Source organism: Lissotriton helveticus, chromosome 12 (genome assembly GCF_964261635.1).
Source record: "Lissotriton helveticus chromosome 12, aLisHel1.1, whole genome shotgun sequence".
Classification (NCBI taxonomy): Eukaryota; Metazoa; Chordata; class Amphibia; order Caudata; family Salamandridae; genus Lissotriton; species Lissotriton helveticus.
Genome location: NC_136073.1, coordinates 554,774,320 through 554,791,382, shown reverse-complemented (window position 1 = coordinate 554,791,382; position 17,063 = coordinate 554,774,320). Strand labels below are relative to the sequence as shown.

The following is a 17,063-nucleotide window of genomic DNA, read 5'->3' as shown; positions in this document are numbered from 1 at the left end:
TTATAAAATTAAAAAAAGAAACCACACGTGTATTTAGTGCGTTTTTTTGGGTAACACACAGCACAACTCGTTTACATATCAAAATATAACACTGCTGTCCTGTGAGCGCTTTACTGCCGACCAATACTATTGAGCGGTCTGTTAAAAACACACACACGGGACCGATGCACTGCTTTTTACACACTATACTGCACCCAAATCTGCGCATGTCTAGACCCTGTGTGTGTGTGTGTGTGTGTGTGTGTGTGTGTGTGTGTGTGTGTGTGTGTGTATATAGCTGGAAAGTGGTAGTGTTCGTATGCTCTCATCCTGCTGGTTTGCTTGAACTAGATCTTTTTTATATTCTTTTTACTGTTTATTAGATTTCGAACAGGATGTAAAACGTCCAATAATGCCAGGAGTTTTACCGAAATTGCGCCCATTCTAGAAAGTGTTGCCAACAATTCTCCTAAATTAATCTCAGTACGAGGTGACAAAATGAAGGTTGTTTGGGTGGAGAACATGTGGTGAGGCTATTTTGTCAACGTGTTTTTCAAATTCTCCTGTGTTGCTCTGTGGGTAAATGGTGTTAATATGGTTTATTACTATGAATGCATTTACATAGATCCGAGTAGGTTTCCTATCCGTGCAGCACAAACCATGCTATCCAATGTTACCCCTCCTCAAGTGCTAATGCGGCAAGGTCTGATTTTTGATCCCTGGGATAGCCTATGAAGCTTCAACTTTGTTACCCGAAGGCACCCAGGGTCTAAGTGCCAGGATGCTGTCCACACACCGCTGCTAGCTAGCAGAGGGGAGTGTGAAGATGCTGTAGCTGGGAATTGTGCATGGGCTCTTTCGTACCAGTGACCGCGTGCTGTGTCAGACTAGGATTATGAATTCACCTTTTCCATTTTTAAAGAGCTTTCAGGATCACACCTATAAATCAAATGCTTGTCTGAAGAAATGATTTGTTCTGCTAATGTGATCATTTTGGTCTCCACGTTTTATAATAAACATTAACACAGCGCCCCCTCTTGTTGGTAAAAAGCATTTCAAAGTACTCTTTAAATCATTCAACAGAGTTCCAAATCTATTTTAATACAAAGGAAAGCTGGTTCCACTTAAAATAAGGTTTTTTCTGTACTGGGGTGGATGAAGAACTCTGATCCGCCAGTGGAGTTTGCAGAGTTTTGCCCTGCAGAGTTCCCAAAAACTCAAGTGAAGCAGAGCGGAGTTTTTTTTCTCTCTCGAGCGGCTCTCCACCGTAAAGCGAGTCTTCTAATCGCGGGCGGTTGCGATCACTTGCATTGAGAAATCTGCCGCTCGCGTTGAGTAAACTGCCGCTCGAGTAGAATGTATTCTTGAGCCGCAGAAGTGGCAGTACCCTCAGGTGCAATGTGTAGTCCATTTGCCCTGATTTTACAGCACAGGTCAAACTCCCGGTACTTAAAATCAGTGCGAGCAGCTAGGCTTAAACTCCGACACTGGCACTTTGCAGAGTTGCACAGATTAAAACTCTGCATACTCCACGCAGGCTTGAGTACCCCTTTCTTTTATGTAGAGTTCAAGGGTGCTTTTTTTTTTACGTGGTTTTGTTTATTTTTATTTAAACCTGTTGTGTTGGAGCCAAACTTGGCACATCTCACATTGAACAAATGGATTGATTTTTTTTTTTTACATGGTAAATGTGTTGCCTTCTGTAACAGTGGTGTTTTTTTTCTCTCTAGAATGTCCAGTTGCCAGAATGCTTTTATTCATTTTTTGACCTTCGGAAGGAGTTTGAGGAATGCTGTCAAACTACGACCGCCGTGAAGGATCAAACCATCAAATCCATGGCAGATTGTATCCTTTTATACCTTGCATCATCCTGCAGAGAATCACTGGGGAGGAACAGTGGTCTATAAGGAGTTTGTAGTTGCAACAGAAAATTAATAAACTGTCCAAATTTAGCACCTAAAGCTATGACATGCACTATAAGACTTAAATCATTTTGGTTTGGTTTTGTGTGAATGTTTTTACCTCTACCGTTTTGCAGTCTTCCTTCTGTGTCTGATTTGTTGCCCTGGCCTACCTGCACTACAGCAATGCATTTCCTTCAGAATCTACTCCTGTTTGGTTTAGAACTATGTGGTAAGCAGACCTGTAGACCCCGCCCCCTTCCAATTAATGACCTGAATAGTAAGCACAATATTCCAGGTCATGGCGAGCAGAGCTGTGGATTCACCTTCAGATTTGGGACTTCTTCGACAGACTAATCCAGAGTCTGATGGAAATGTGACCTTGGCTGCCTTGAACTTCTCAGCTCTTCAAAAGGCGGTTTGTCTGCCTCTAAAGTTAGGAGCCTGCAGTGGCTCGAAGTCCCAGTGTTGTTGCTCCTCCACAAACTAGATATTGTATCGCTCTTTATATAGCAGTTTCGAGATCATTTGCGGGGCGTAATGTGCTTAACGAACAACGTATTAGACCCGGAGGCTGAGGAACTCTGGCTCTTGGCATCTTCGAAGTGTAGTGCCTAGGTAGGGAAAACTGAAAGTGTCCTGTCAAAGTCCAGCTACGTCCTGTTGGTGTTGTGATGGGTTAGCGTTCAGTTACTGGCTTTGTGGGACTGTTTTTCACTTCAAAACTTTATTGATGCCTACTTTGCTTTGCACCAGAGAGAAACTTGCCTCTTGCTCAACTGTAACCTTTTCAACGGTGCAGATGCTGATTGTGCTTAATTCAGTCTCCTTTGTGGTGAGTTGAGTTTCAGCCGTAGATTGGCCATGCATATATTCTCGGTGCCACATATTGAACTCCCATGTTGATTCATGGCGCCGGTCTTCAGGTTTTTTAAATGCTGCTAATGGCTTGTCAAAGTGAGCCATGACAGAGTTACCATCTGTGATCAATGCAGCATCCTCCTGCTCCCTTCAGGTACCACCCAGATTAGTTTGCTTATGCCATAACTAGTATCGGGAATGGCAGGGTTCATTACCACATTTATGCACTATTGAAAAGTTAGCAGAAGAAAATGTTGCGATCCGTCTGAATACTACGAGGCCCTATTGGTGATTGCTGATAACCACCTCGAAAGTAGTGCCATACTGAATGTGTTTTATTGAAGTTGATGTGGATGAAGCCGGCACTAAGCTGCTGTGTGCCTTTCATATTGTCTTGAAGTGAAACGAAAATTTTGGGTGAAAAACAATGTGCAGCGTGTCCTGATCCTATCTAATTAGTTTTTCAATGTGAAATAGTGATCTTATTTATGCAAAGTGAAATGTAGGGTGCATAGCTTTGCTTCCTGCACAGGACGTGCAGTTTAAAATGCTCTACCAAGTACATGTAAAGATCTATTCGCATCGACAGTAGAAGACCACTGTCTCCTGCCAGCACACTCATTGCAGGGGACATCTCTTAATGTATAAAATATTACGGTCGGTCCCAAGGTTTTGCCCAGTAGCCCGTGGCCAGAGACATAAGTATCTGGGATGCTGAATTCAAGGGCTGAATGGGCTCACCTCGTGCCCTTTAACTTCACCACCCTGCCTTCCCCATTAAATCCCTCTTAAAGTGTTTTTTTTAATCTCTCGTTCTCTGGGTGAAAGTCTGAGGGAAAAATATGTACCTGTCCCCGAAACCGAGGGCACCTACCTCTCAAATAGAGCACTGTGCAAGGAGCATTTGGATTAAGTCACTCTGCTGTAGCTGCCCCTACCTTGTTTCTGGTATAGGACGTGCACTTACATCCCTGCCAATCCCCCCCCTCTCCTCCTAACACGATGCAGTTATGCAAAGCGTTCGTATCTGGTTCAAGAATTCTTGAAGCATTTTGGCAAGTTTCCTTGACCAACTTCGAAGTTCTAGAAATTTCCAATGATGACACGGATAACGACTTTGGTGTATGGGAGGTCACGACTATGGTGAATACAGTTTTAGCACTGATTTCGTGGCCTTATGGTAAGTGAAATCGTTTTTTCAAATCTCTCCTTTTCAACAACTAGATATTTTTAATAACAGGAAATGACTAACTGTGTAACCCTAAGGATGTGGAGGTGTTGAACTATGATTGCTGTTTCCCCACTCGTCAGTTTCTGGTAATTGACTATAAAACATCCTTTAGATATTTTCTTATTTAATGTACAATCAAATGTGTTAGAAATGTTGTTTGAAGTCTACTGAAAACGCTTTGAATTGAATAAAAACCAGAGCTGAATACCACTGCAATGCTGTTTGCTCCCGCCCCACCCCCTGTTTAAAAGAAGTCCCCTCAAAAACAACCAATGATGTGAAAGTACAGTCAAGAGTCCTGGTTCAATGAGTCCATCCTCAATTTTTCCTTACATTCGCGAGTGTCCCTGTAGCAATCTCTTCACACTTGAAAATGCAAATAGTCTCTACCTTGGTCTGTTTTCCTGGAATCTTCTTTTGGTGACGTCAGTGCTCTTTAGACGCTGCACTGCCTATGCTGCGCCTTGGCTTTTCTAAGCTCATACCTCCTGTTTGCTTATTGCCCTACACTGATCCCGGCCGAGGCTGTTCTCGCTGAAGTTGTTGCATGAGCAGGGCTCCATTTCCCAAGCACCTTATTCTGATCATATTGATGACCCCCACCAACTTTGCTGTGAAGAGCCGTGCCGCTCTCCCACTCTGAATAAAATGGACTGCAACATTTGAGCCTCTTTAACAAGGGCACACAACATTCTATCTCTTCCTCCAGTTCATTGCATCCTGAAACATCTCCAGGGTAGCACACCTCTTCACGGAGTCTGAAAGGCCGCACCATCGGGTAGTGGATGCCCGGAACAGAGCTTCAAGACTGGTCACAACATTGGAGCTTGGCAGATTCCCCCATAACTCCAATTGTGAAGTTAATTTGCATTTTACTTCTCTCCAAAACCATGCATTACGTCAGAGGTTCCCCTAAAATGCCAACCAATGTATACTGTGGTCAGAGGGGTCAGTGAAAGTACAATTTCAGGCCTTTTGTGGGTTGTCCTTTATAGTGTGGATGCTCTGTTTTAAATTACTTTTTCTTTTGCAGATCATGAATTTGTTTGTCCTGAAACGGTGAAATACAAATATGAAACTGGGCCCTGGTAAGTCACTACGACATTGAGACTTACATTAGTGTTTACATTAGTTGTGGAAGAACGCTGCTGACTTTAAAGGAGGGAGGTGCATGATCTTGGGATAATTCTGCACGTTTCGGGGTGAAGTACAGTATTCCCAGGCCTAGCGGTGATGGATGTGTAAAAGTCTAACTCCAGACCCCTCTCCGACCTTATATGGGTATTGACCTAAATTGTTTACCATAACTCCCTCGTGTTTCCCCGGAAGTGACAACTTCTCGTGCATATATTTTTCTATATTGCCATAAGTGTCTCTAGTAGATTGCTTCGGTTTCCCTGAGTGAAGTAAAGGCTAATTACACGACTCATTTGGCACAGGGGAAGCTGGAGTAAGTCCTCTGCGAAGCGGATATTTAGGACTGGTTTCAGAAAAACTGTTCATTTCTTTCAGTTGACAACTATCCTTCATTTTAGGAAAGTATCAGCTTTCTAGTTTGAACAATGGTTTCTTCACCTAGTGACACCTTACATTGGAGCACGTTTTTACCTTGTTTTGGTAAAATAGAATGAATGTTTCAACTCCAGTTCATGGAGTGAATTGTCCGAAGGAAGACATTCTCTTTACAGCTTTAGTAAATTAAATTGGTTACAAGCAATATCTTTGTTTGTTTGCCTCTTGGTATTTTCTGTAGGGTTTTCAACACAGTCTTTAATATGCACCCTTACACCAAATAATCCTACATTGCTGTATCATGTAGTTTTAGCACTATGGAATACTCGGCCAGGCATGTATGTTGATTTCTGATTGGCCCTTTGCGCCCCCGTTGTATTATGTTTCGATGGCGCGCCCATTTTAAATGTACATTTAATGTGGTGGCTGAATGTTCATTACAAGCCACTGAGAGCGTTTTGTGACTCTGCTTGCATCCACTTTGCACTATCCCCCTACCATGGATATAAGGCTCCAGTTCAAACCTAGAGTCGGGGAATATCTGGGGACCATTGAAATGAACAAAACGAGGAGCGGTGCCACACTGATACTTGTAAGGCTGCAAGATTTCCATTCTTACAGATAGACCGCAAACTGTATTCATATCAGTATTGGTTTTTAAGTAAGTAAAAAAAACAACCTTGAAATCTATTTGTTGTGATTTTCAGTGCAGTCGGTAATGACTGCTAGGCTAATACACGTTGAAAAAAATACCACACAAACCCGAAAGCCTTACCATGAGCCCCAGAGTACCATGAAACCGGCGTAGGGATAATTATAGGCACAAAATCAATGGTTTATTTGTGTGTGTGTGGGGGGGGGGTTAGGGGCTTTGTGCTTCAGTAACCTTTTCTCTCAATGTATGGTGTGACATTTCCGGCACCCCTGTGTAAAGTCCCACCCACCCCACCCAAAAACTATTTAAACCGGAACATTCTTTAAAAATTGATCAGTTTGTAATTTACTTGGCTTTTTAGTGGGGTCCTGGGAAGATTGCAAAGTGTTTTTTGTTGTTGTTGTTTTTTAAACCAACATGCTGACTGAGCTGCTTTAGTTTCCTCGGAATTAGCAGTGTAAAGTAACTGGAGCTTACACTGCTGACTGAGGGGCTTAGATTCTGCTGCTTGGACTCCTTCATGGACCCTTGATGGCTTCGCCTCGCTCCTCAGTGACTTTGCAAAGACTGTGGACTGAGACTGTTGTTTCCACTTGACCAGTGTCAATAACTAGCCGCGAGGCTTGAACGTGTCCCCGTTTAATGCAGCTGCGCTGCAGTCATAATCCCCTCTTTACAGAGGGCTGATTAGGAGGAGCAAACACTAACCACACTCCAATGCAAACACATGACTTCTAAGCAGAAAAAAACACACTTCTACTCTAGAGTAGCTGAAGGAGGGTGTTTAGGGGTATGCTGGATAAGGGGATGCTCCATTGAAGTCTGTTGGTTTTCTCGCCGGGAAAAGGATGTTCCAACCGATTTCTTGTTGTTATCCCTGTCCATCTCACCACGTGTGGACAGCTCGCCTAAGCCTCCTTTGCAGTCTTGAGACCCTTGGGTAGATCACAGAAACATGGCAGATCTGTTTGGCAGTGTTTTGCTCCTTGTGTAATACAGAATTAAAAGGATGCTTCCAGGTTCATGGGAGATGTTTTTGCACCATCTCAAATATAAAGAAAATAACCTGTACCATTGCTTAACCCCCTTATCGTTCTTGCTTACGAATTCTGCAAATCCATTTGAACAAATTCACCACTCCAAGAATAACGCCTCTAAATTTAGCAATTTGGTACTGGTATATGTTGATACTTTTATAATCAAATGGAACAGATTTTTAGCATAATTTAGTCAAATCCTTCATTTAAAAAGTGAACAACCTCATTTTTTCCGATTTTTTTATTACAGCAACTGCCAAAATAGTGTGCTGTCTCTTTCTCTATAGTTTGTTTGAGGCAGATACAGTTTGCCCATTCTCTGACACATGGAGCAAGGGGGGCGTTCACCATTTCTACTATATGGTCTTTGCTCCTTTGGGTGTGATGTTTCTGTGTGTGTACACCTCTGATGTATACACTAATGCTCCGGGGAGGCTTTGTAGTTCATGGTTAGCTCTAAGGGTATTTTGCGGTCACCAACTCTGTAAGTCGCTGCAATAGTTTGCACTTGTTGGGCACCATGTGGCTTTGAATTCTATGACCCATTCGCTTTTAATCAGATGCAGGTAAGCCCTTCCAGCTAGGGTTTTCAGACTGACCTACCATCAGTGAGGAGAACGGGCATCCTCTTCCCACTTGAGACCTGCTCTGCCACAGCCATATCTGTTTTGCAGCCTTGGGTGAACTCATGTACGCAATTTCAAGGCCCTTTCAGGTGGTGCCTACAATAAAACCCATGCTTCCTCGACTTGAGGGAGAAAAATTAGGCACAAGATGCTAAGAATTGTTTCTTGCCATCTTTTGTGGCCTGTGGTTAGTAATTGCCATCCCCATCTTTGATTCAATGCTAATGGTTAGATGTGGGGGTTCGGGAGTATTGTTTTTGATTTTCACTGCAGACAGGAAACTAGTCTAAGATTGGTGTAGACTATGGAGGTGATGCTTGATGAGAACTCCTGTAAAGCACGAAGCCAATCTCAAACACGGAGTGCTGATGCGTTACGGAGCAAAGCAGCTTGTATAGTCCTAGTATTGGCGCGACAGGTTAATGTTTTAAACTTTTTTTGAACTATCCAAGCAGTGATTGAAATGTTTTGTTTGCGCTCCTACAGTAGTAAATCTGAAGTGGTGGATGGTGAAACGGTCATACGAGCGCGAGGTTTACCGTGGCAGTCCTCCGACCAGGACATCGCACGCTTCTTCAAAGGCCTCAACATTGCCAAGTAAGACCACCGATGGCCAGATTGACTCCCTCACCTCAATTTAGCTGATATGGTAGTAGCCTGTATTTAGCATAATTCTGAATTTCTTGGCTCTGATGAAAGGAACATTTTGTTAAGGTATACAGCACATTAGCCAAAAACTAACTTTCACTCTAATTCCTCAAAACACCTGTTCAGGCATTCCGAAAGCCTTGATGTAGAGTCAACAGCCAAGACACGCGTAAGAACCTTTTTATTGTAGCACCAATGCAGAATATAGGCGACTTCAGAGGAACGCACTCAATCTTGGACCCTAAATTCCACATGTGATATGAAAAGTTGGGTAGCATGAAACGGCCATCCCTTTAAACACTGTACATGGTAGTATCTGTACTTGGAGTTTACTGTGTGGCGGGCTCTTAATGGCGCTGTAAATGGTTCTCGCCCTCCCCTCCCTTTTAGATGGCAGTCTTGACTATTTAAACCCTAATTTATTTTGCATCGATTCCCACAATTTTACTTAAGTATTATTCCCAAACGATTAGCTAGCATACTCTGTGCAAATGCTTTGCAATGTATGTTGGGCTTCTGGTGACATTGAAAATAAGGTTTATGAATGTTGCCTTGAAGACTGGACTGTTCCCGAAATAGTGAGTGCCCACAGTGATGTTTTATTCTCGGTTTTTAATCCCCTGTAGGCACTTTACTGCTCTTGGCGCTAGGATACCAGTCTGGTCACAGTTCACTCTATAAATACTAAAAAGAAATAACAAATGTTGCGCAGGGCTACCATAGGACAGTTTGGCATTTCTCAGTACCCTTGTTTGGGCAATGACTCCTGAAAATAATGAAATACTGGTTGAAAATACATGCCAGAATGAGGGTCTTCTGTTAAACTAATGCATACATCGCACAACTTCCCTGACCGTGCCCATTCTGTACCGGTTCCATAGGAGCATACCTTGTATATTCAGTATAATACTGCAACTCCCGGGCTCAAAAACCCTACTTTACCATTTTGAAATATGCTGTGTACGTTAACTTTTCTAGAGTTTGTCAAGCATGTAACGACATTGCTTGTTCAGAATGGAAAACTAACCTATTTGTTGACATTGTGTGGCAGAGGTGGTGTGGCGTTGTGTTTGAATGCTCAGGGAAGGAGGAACGGCGAAGCTCTTGTGCGATTCGTCAACGCAGAACAGAGAAACCTGGCCCTGGAAAGAAACAAGCATCACATGGGGAGCAGATACATTGAGGTACGTTTGAAGCCCCTCAGTCAACAAGGCAGGACTGGAAGTGCAAGAGTGCCTGCATTTGTGGAGAACAATCGAGGTGTGCTTTGGTTTGAGGAGGATGGAGGGAGGTGTTTTGGTTTGGGGGCGGCTTTGGTTAGAGAAAGGCGGGGGGTGTTTGAAGAGTAATTGGGGCTACAGCTATGCTTGGGCAAACAGTTGAAATGCTAATAATGGATTGAAGAGTGCAGTGATGGACCCTAACATGTTGGGTACTGTGTCCTTCATTTAACGCTTCGCCGGGCCGGACATTCAGCTGCGGCCGAATCTGATGCGTGCGCAGATCGTGCGGCCCCCAGCTGTCCTCCGCACATGTCCACCGTGTCGTCAGATGGGTGGGGGCCGTCCGACACATGTAAGGGGTTAAGTATCAAACAAGACCTCTTCTACCACAGCTCTTACATTTTACACCCATACGGGTTTCCTCTGCATGCAGATGTTACATTCAGTTTAGCGCCTGTATGTTGGCTAATGCTTTTTTTTATTCTGAAGTTTGTCTAATGGCAAACGGCAATGTTTCTTAAAACTGGAATAATCTTTGTTTTGTAGAATTTAATCATTTGATATAACATGCGGGATAATTTAAAATTCCCTTGCCTGTTTGTGCCAATACCTTAATAAGCAACAGTGTTGAGTTTAGATTCGTGGGGGCAAGACAAATGCCACATTTTCTGGCTATTTGCGTAAGGAAAATGTTCATATGGGGATTATCCTAAGAAGTAGGCATGATTCTGGCCTACCAGTCTTCTAAATGCATATCTTTATGAAACACGTCTCTTTGAAAATTTGAAGTCCGCATATTCTGCAATGCTGTAAAGCTTGATGGAAGCAAACCCAATATGTTTTTTGAGCCAAGAGGACAAATGCAAAGATATCAAGAGCCATTGAGTTTTAGGCCAAAATGTTAATCACTCCTTGGATTTGTTATGTATTTGTGTTCTGGGGTACACAACAATCAAATACACGTTGGTGTTTGGTTTCATGGTTGTCATTCATTTTGTTAGCATGACCAATATACGTATATATGATACTTGTTAGACATAATCCTCTAGAAGTCTTGGAATACATCCTGTGTTTTCACGCAATCACTGGTTTCAGTGAACATGTGGAATAGAAATGCTAGATGTAGGCACTTCAAAAGACTCTGGTAACCAACAGTGCTTGAGCTGCTGATGATGATACTGATTAGCAAAACTTAGCAAAATAGACTTCACATACACCCGTTTCAGTCTGTAATCTTGCTGGTGCCTGTGCTTTGTAGCGTGTTTAGCAAAAAATCCATTAGAGAAGTAGTGAGGAAGCTGGTGGTTCTTGATGCCTGCTTCGAAGGTCACTAGTGAAATAACAGCTCATGCGAAGGGAAAAAGCATTTAAGTGGAGAGATGCGAGGGGGCAACAAACTTGAAACTGCACTGTGGGTGCTAAGGAGAGGAAGTTGTTGAAGCGGAGGGTACATTTGAAGGGATGGTTGGTAATGTAATCATTTTGAAAAGGCAAATGAATTACTGAGAAACTGGCAGCTCGCATATGGAGAAGGTGTGAGTGATGCTAGCGTGGCATATGGAGTACTTGGAATTGGGTAGCAGTGGTCGTGGTGTGAAAGTGATTGGATGCCTAGGACTCTCAAAGTTAACATTTGTTTCTGGCTAAGATGGGTGAAGGATGGTCACTGCTCAAGGATAAGTGGCAGGGGATGTTCTAAATTTGGAGATGGAAAAGTATTTCAATGTTTTGGTGAAGCACTGCGTAAGACTATACAATCCATATCTGGTGAGGCAAGGCAAAGAGGATACCTGGCTTTTTATTTTGGTTGCATATTGCATTGACATGGACACTTCTGCACATGCCCTCAAGAAAACAGTAGCAACAAAAAGATGGACCGATTTTATGAATGTTCTCAAACATTCACCCTGCCCCCCCCCGGTCACAGATCTGGGTTAAATAGTCTTTTTTTTGCTCGCCATTCCAGTTTGGATCCAGCCATATGCAAATCAGTCTTGAACCGACTTCCCATGGGAGCAATCGAGCCTGAACTGCAAAGCCAGGTCCTCCCTGCACTGGAAACAAGCATCTCTGGACTGGTTTCAGGGAATCACCCTTTCATCAGCCAGGCTAGCTTGAATCCAGTGGCAAGAGAGCACAGAACCCACGTCTGGGCGTACCCTTTCCACGTCTGGGCGTACCCTTTCCACGTCTGGGCGTGCCCTTTCCACGTCTGGGCGTGCCCTTTCCACGTCTGGGCGTGCCCTTTCCACGTCTGGGCGTGCCCTTTCCACGTCTGGGCGTGCCCTTTCCACGTCTGGGCGTGCCCTTTCCACGTCTGGGCGTGCCCTTTCCACGTCTGGGCGTGCCCTTTCCACGTCTGGGCGTGCCCTTTCCACGTCTGGGCGTGCCCTTTCCACGTCTGGGCGTGCCCTTTCCACGTCTGGGCGTGCCCTTTCCACGTCTGGGCGTGCCCTTTCCACGTCTGGGCGTGCCCTTTCCACGTCTGGGCGTGCCCTTTCCACGTCTGGGCGTGCCCTTTCCACGTCTGGGCGTGCCCTTTCCACGTCTGGGCGTGCCCTTTCCACGTCTGGGCGTACCCTTTCCACGTCTGGGCGTACCCTTTCACAACTAAAGCAACAGAAAAAGATGGAGGGAATGCTGAACATTCTTCTAAGTGGGAAGGGTATGCCCAGATGTGGGTCCTGTGCTCACTATGCCACCGGAATCAAACTAACCTGGATGAAGAGGGGTGATACCGCAAAACTGGTCCCAGAAGGCTTGTTTCTGGTCTAGGGAGAAACTAGCGGTTTGGGCTGGACTGTTTCCATGAGGAGCAGGGCCAAGACTGATTTGCATATGGCTGAGTTGAAACTGAAATGGCATGGCAAGCAACTTAACAATTGATTTAAGCCAGATCTGTGACTGTTTGATTTATTCAGCATTCCGTCCTTTTTTTTTGCTCAAGAAAACAGTGGCACATTCTGTCCTCCTTGAAGATAAGATAATACAGGTGAATGTAAGTGAGGGCTGCCTAAAATCCCTATTACTCTAGTTATTTTCTCATCCCAAGAACAGCTATGTCCTCATAACCTCTTGCCTGACTTACTAATTAAAATACCGTCAAGATCTTTTTACGAGCCAGAATGGTATTGGAACTACATAGTGGTTGATACGGTTAGTGGTTTGAGGGGTGGGGAGGTAAGAACGCGTTTCATCGTTTAACATATTTACTCCCTGTCCTTCATAGGTTTACAAAGCAACTGGAGAAGAGTTTTTGAAAATTGCTGGAGGTAAGTAGTGCACATTTTTTCTCACGAGAACTTCTTTGTGCTGCAGGGTAATATTTATGTAATATTGTATACTGTGTACCTTTTCCAATACGGGTCGGGCTTGTTTTTTAAAACGTGTACCATGTTAAAGACCAATGCACGGACTGTTGAATAATATTTATTAGCATATTTTGTTTGGGCAGATTTTAGGTTTATGATAACAAACAGTTGTCAGTTTAAGGGAATTTTTTTTTTTTTTAATATATTTTTTTTATTTGGAAAACCTCAAATATCGCTTCAGACAATACAGGTGTGGGCCTACAACCTCTCGGGCCGGCCGCTAGATAAAATCAAAACCATTACATAGCAAAATAACATCGTTTCGCATCTCCCGGTCTAGAGCCACAGCTAAGCAATAAAACTGGATTAACCCAGAAGCGTGTCCATTAAATATCAGGATAAAAGAGGATTCCATTTTGTAATAAGGGAAGAAGGATCCGAGAACATGCAATCAGACAGAATATGTTTAGAGCCATTCGCGGAAAGGGAAAGTCGCCTTCTATACAAACGGGAATTCGAGGTTGCCACCAAAACATGCTAATCAGAAGGTGTTTGCTTACAATCACTACGCGCCAACCCGATGTCCACCCATGTGGTCAAGAAAACATTATAAAAGGAATGCAACATACCCAGCAAAATCCCAGTCCCAGAGAAGAACAAGACCCGATCCCCTCAGTCAAGCAGAAGTGAGAAGAAACAAGAAGAAAGAGCGAAAATAGGGAAAAAGAGTAAGGCCATAGAACAAAAGAGAAAGGAAACCGACCCCATCCCCCAACCCCCACCCCGCATACCAGCAGAAGGCTACGGCCCCCCCCCCTATAGGCATGCCTGTCGCCCCACCCAAGAAACCCCAGTTACGAAAAAGGAAAGAAAGGAGGAGGACCTGGCACCCGACCCCAGCCCCCCCCCACACCCCTCCACATCCCAGGAGAGAATGTAAGCTCCCCGAAAAAGGAGGCAGCTATCATCATATGTCCATCACACATCCCCATCATCACAATAATAAGCAAAGTCTTGCATCATCACCAGAGTCAACCGGCCCAGAAAACAATTATGCGGTGCTCATCCCTGGCCAGTCCGAGCAAAAATAAGCAAACAATCCAGCCCAGCGAGTCCACAGGCAGGCGATCTCGGCGACCAAAACTTCGTCCTAGGAACAACCCAGGGGCCCAGCGACGGCAGACGATCTAAGACAAAAGTGCTTCGCCAGTAACCATTGTCCAATAGTGAAAGGGTACGGCCATGCCCTTCGGTTGCAAGCACATCCGTCAGAAACCCAAATTGAGTGTCGGTCGTGCAAATACGGTCGGCAGGCTCACTGTTCTTGAAAAACAACACTTTACGCCCAGGGGAGTCCATGGTAACAAATAACTGAGCTTCGACAAGCGTCCGATCCTCCATATTCTCGCCCGTGCCCCCAGGTCCAATATCTGGAACAATAGATACTAACGAGTCGTGGAGGGCCGACAGCATACGGCCCAGGGAGGAATGAAAATCATGGACAGCCATGAGGACATCCCCCAGTGTGTACTCCCTTCCTCCAACGTCGTCGGCTACAATGTTCCTCACCCCCGGGGACTCCCCAGGCAAGACAGTAAACATATTATCAGGCATCCGGAGTATCAGTATCACCAGGTAGTTCGTGTTGGGGTGGGGTGAGGTTATTGAGGACCAACAGAAATACAGCAACACCAACCTCTAACCCGCCATACCCGGGGGTGATCCACAAGCCGACATCAGCCGCTGCCGGCGGGCATGTTCACCGAAGGCCAGGTTATCCCAGGAATCCCACCGCAGAAGAGCAATGCGGGCGGTATGATTACCGTCCGGTCTCGGGATCTCAGGCGTAGAGAAAAACGGCCAGATGTGTGCGGCGAGGTTCCGAGCAATTGCACCGCACTCCGTTAGCGCCTATCAACGAAATCACTCGAGCCGCGACTTCCGGGGGGGGAGGGGCCACCGGTCATCTCCACTCGACCGCGGCCGCTGTTATTCAATTCAACCCCGGCCACGTCACAGCTCGAGGTCCCGGCTCACAGCCATCACAGGCCTCGATCTTCGCGACGATTTTCCTCGGCCATCTGAGGAGGTCGCAAGCTCGGAGTTGCACGATCGGGCACCGCGCCACTTCAGACGCATGGGGGTATGAGATGGACACAGGATCAATTGCAGGATGTCAGGGAGGGAGAGGGCGAGCGGCGGAGCCGGGCTCCTAAGCTGCCATTTTGGATGTCGTCTTGGCTCCTCCTCCCAGCAGGGCCACTCTTGGTTTTCAGTTTAAGGGAAATTAACTCGCATTGAATCTGGAGTAAATGATTGGTGAGGTCTGTGGTAATTTTTATTCTGTAGCAGAGCTCTGTTCAATAATTTAGTTGGTGTGAGGTGTCTGACTTGTTGGAGAAAACTGAATCTTAAAGAGACAACACCAAGCTAGCGTGTGGGAGAAAAACCAGTCATTGGTAGAAAAAATAAACCAGAATGCTAACCTTTTCTTGGGCAACACTGTCTGTTATTTCGAGGGCACTGCAGTCTGTGCTTTACAAGGTGATCTCAAACTTTGGTTTGAGGCTCCTCTACACTGTATCTATGATACTTGGTTATGTTCACACTTCAGTTGATTGATGTGTGGGCAGTTCTAAAATTAGGAGAAATTATACATTTGACTGACAATAGCTCTAAAATGGACTATAGGGTGACTTAAAATACCTGGCTTGTGGAGAGGCAGAGACTGGGTGTTATTGGATTAATACAAGTCTGATTAATTTCCTGCCTTTTCTGAGATACTACAAGCTGATATACAGTAAAAGAGCAAGTTGTTCGCAATTAAAGATGGTCACATAAGTGTGAAGTCTCTCTAATAAATAGCAAGACCAGAATGCTACTGCAAATTAGTTCATGGATTGTTGGTGTTTGTCACCAAATGTGCATTGCTCATCCAACACTTTGGAATACATGTTTTTCTATATCAGTGCCTGACCCTTAGATGAAGCAAACGCGCAGATGGTGGGGAAAGATGCAGTGAACACACATTTTCAGGTTTAAGGACAAAATTTGTCTGGTGTCTGTGGGAATTGAGATTTGCAATTTGGATAATGTAATGCTGAATGCTGGTTTCCGAAGCGTTGCCAATTTCTGTATTTGTTATCTTTTTTAGGCACCTCCAATGAAGTTGCCCAATTCTTATCAAAAGAAAATCAGGTCATCATCCGAATGAGGGGCCTTCCCTTTACTGCCACTCCTGAGGATGTGTTGGGATTTTTGGGCACTGAGTGTCCAGTCACAGGGGGGAAAGAGGGACTTCTTTTTGTCAAATACCCGGATGGGAGACCAACTGGTGATGCCTTTGTGTTGTTTTCCTGTGAGGAATATGCACAGCAAGCACTTAAAAAGCACAAAGAGATCCTTGGGAAACGATACATAGAACTCTTCCGGAGCACAGCTGCAGAAGTTCAGCAGGTTACTATTTTATTATCGGTCTTAATGTCATTTTGACTTGTCCTGCAAAGTATGTTGCAATCTTGCATTGTTTTTTGTTCACCTCGGACTAGATCTTCAAACTGAAATCATTGAGCAATATTTTTGTATGCCATTGTATCTGTGGATACTGGCATTAAATGCCTGCAGCAGTTATTGTCTTGAGCTGAAGGCATGGGCCAGTAATGGGAGTGGGCATTTAGGGCCCGATTATGATGCGGTAAGGAATGGCTCTGGCTCTTGGTCGGAGCCATCAGTACCGCATTGTAATCTCCTGTTTGTAATAATTTCCGACCAACCCATTTTGATGGAGTCGGTTGGAAATTATTACCAACAGGAGTTCCAAATGGCTGACGACTGGCTCAGAGAGCCCTTCTGCTATTCGGAAGGCCTGCAGTAATCCCATGGCCAGCTCTTTCCAGCCGAGGGATTCATTTGGCAATTTTCCACTGCCTTTCTGTGGTGGCCTTTCCTACACAAAGGCATTGGGAAATTGTGTTTGAGGGTCCCCAGCAGGGACTCCATGGGTGCAAAGCCGCCAAACGGCAGCCTTGGGGACACCTGTAGATCCCTGCACCTGGTGGCAGGCCTGTTTAGGTGGCAGG

At 44.8% G+C, this 17,063-nt stretch overlaps 1 protein-coding gene across 3 annotated transcripts in view; it reads left to right on the top strand.

Annotated features, from left to right (window-relative positions):
- The window catches only part of ESRP2 (epithelial splicing regulatory protein 2), a 139,922-nt gene that overhangs the window by 88,986 nt on the left and 33,873 nt on the right, over positions 1–17,063 (top strand). For all 3 annotated transcript variants that reach the window (XM_078669230.1, XM_078669233.1, XM_078669231.1), the window contains 7 exons: positions 1,710–1,824; positions 3,823–3,921; positions 5,006–5,060; positions 8,289–8,399; positions 9,502–9,634; positions 12,903–12,945; positions 16,139–16,440. In XM_078669230.1, coding sequence (XP_078525356.1) covers positions 1,710–1,824; positions 3,823–3,921; positions 5,006–5,060; positions 8,289–8,399; positions 9,502–9,634; positions 12,903–12,945; positions 16,139–16,440 — 858 coding nt within the window. The remainder of the gene's footprint in view (positions 1–1,709; positions 1,825–3,822; positions 3,922–5,005; positions 5,061–8,288; positions 8,400–9,501; positions 9,635–12,902; positions 12,946–16,138; positions 16,441–17,063) is intronic.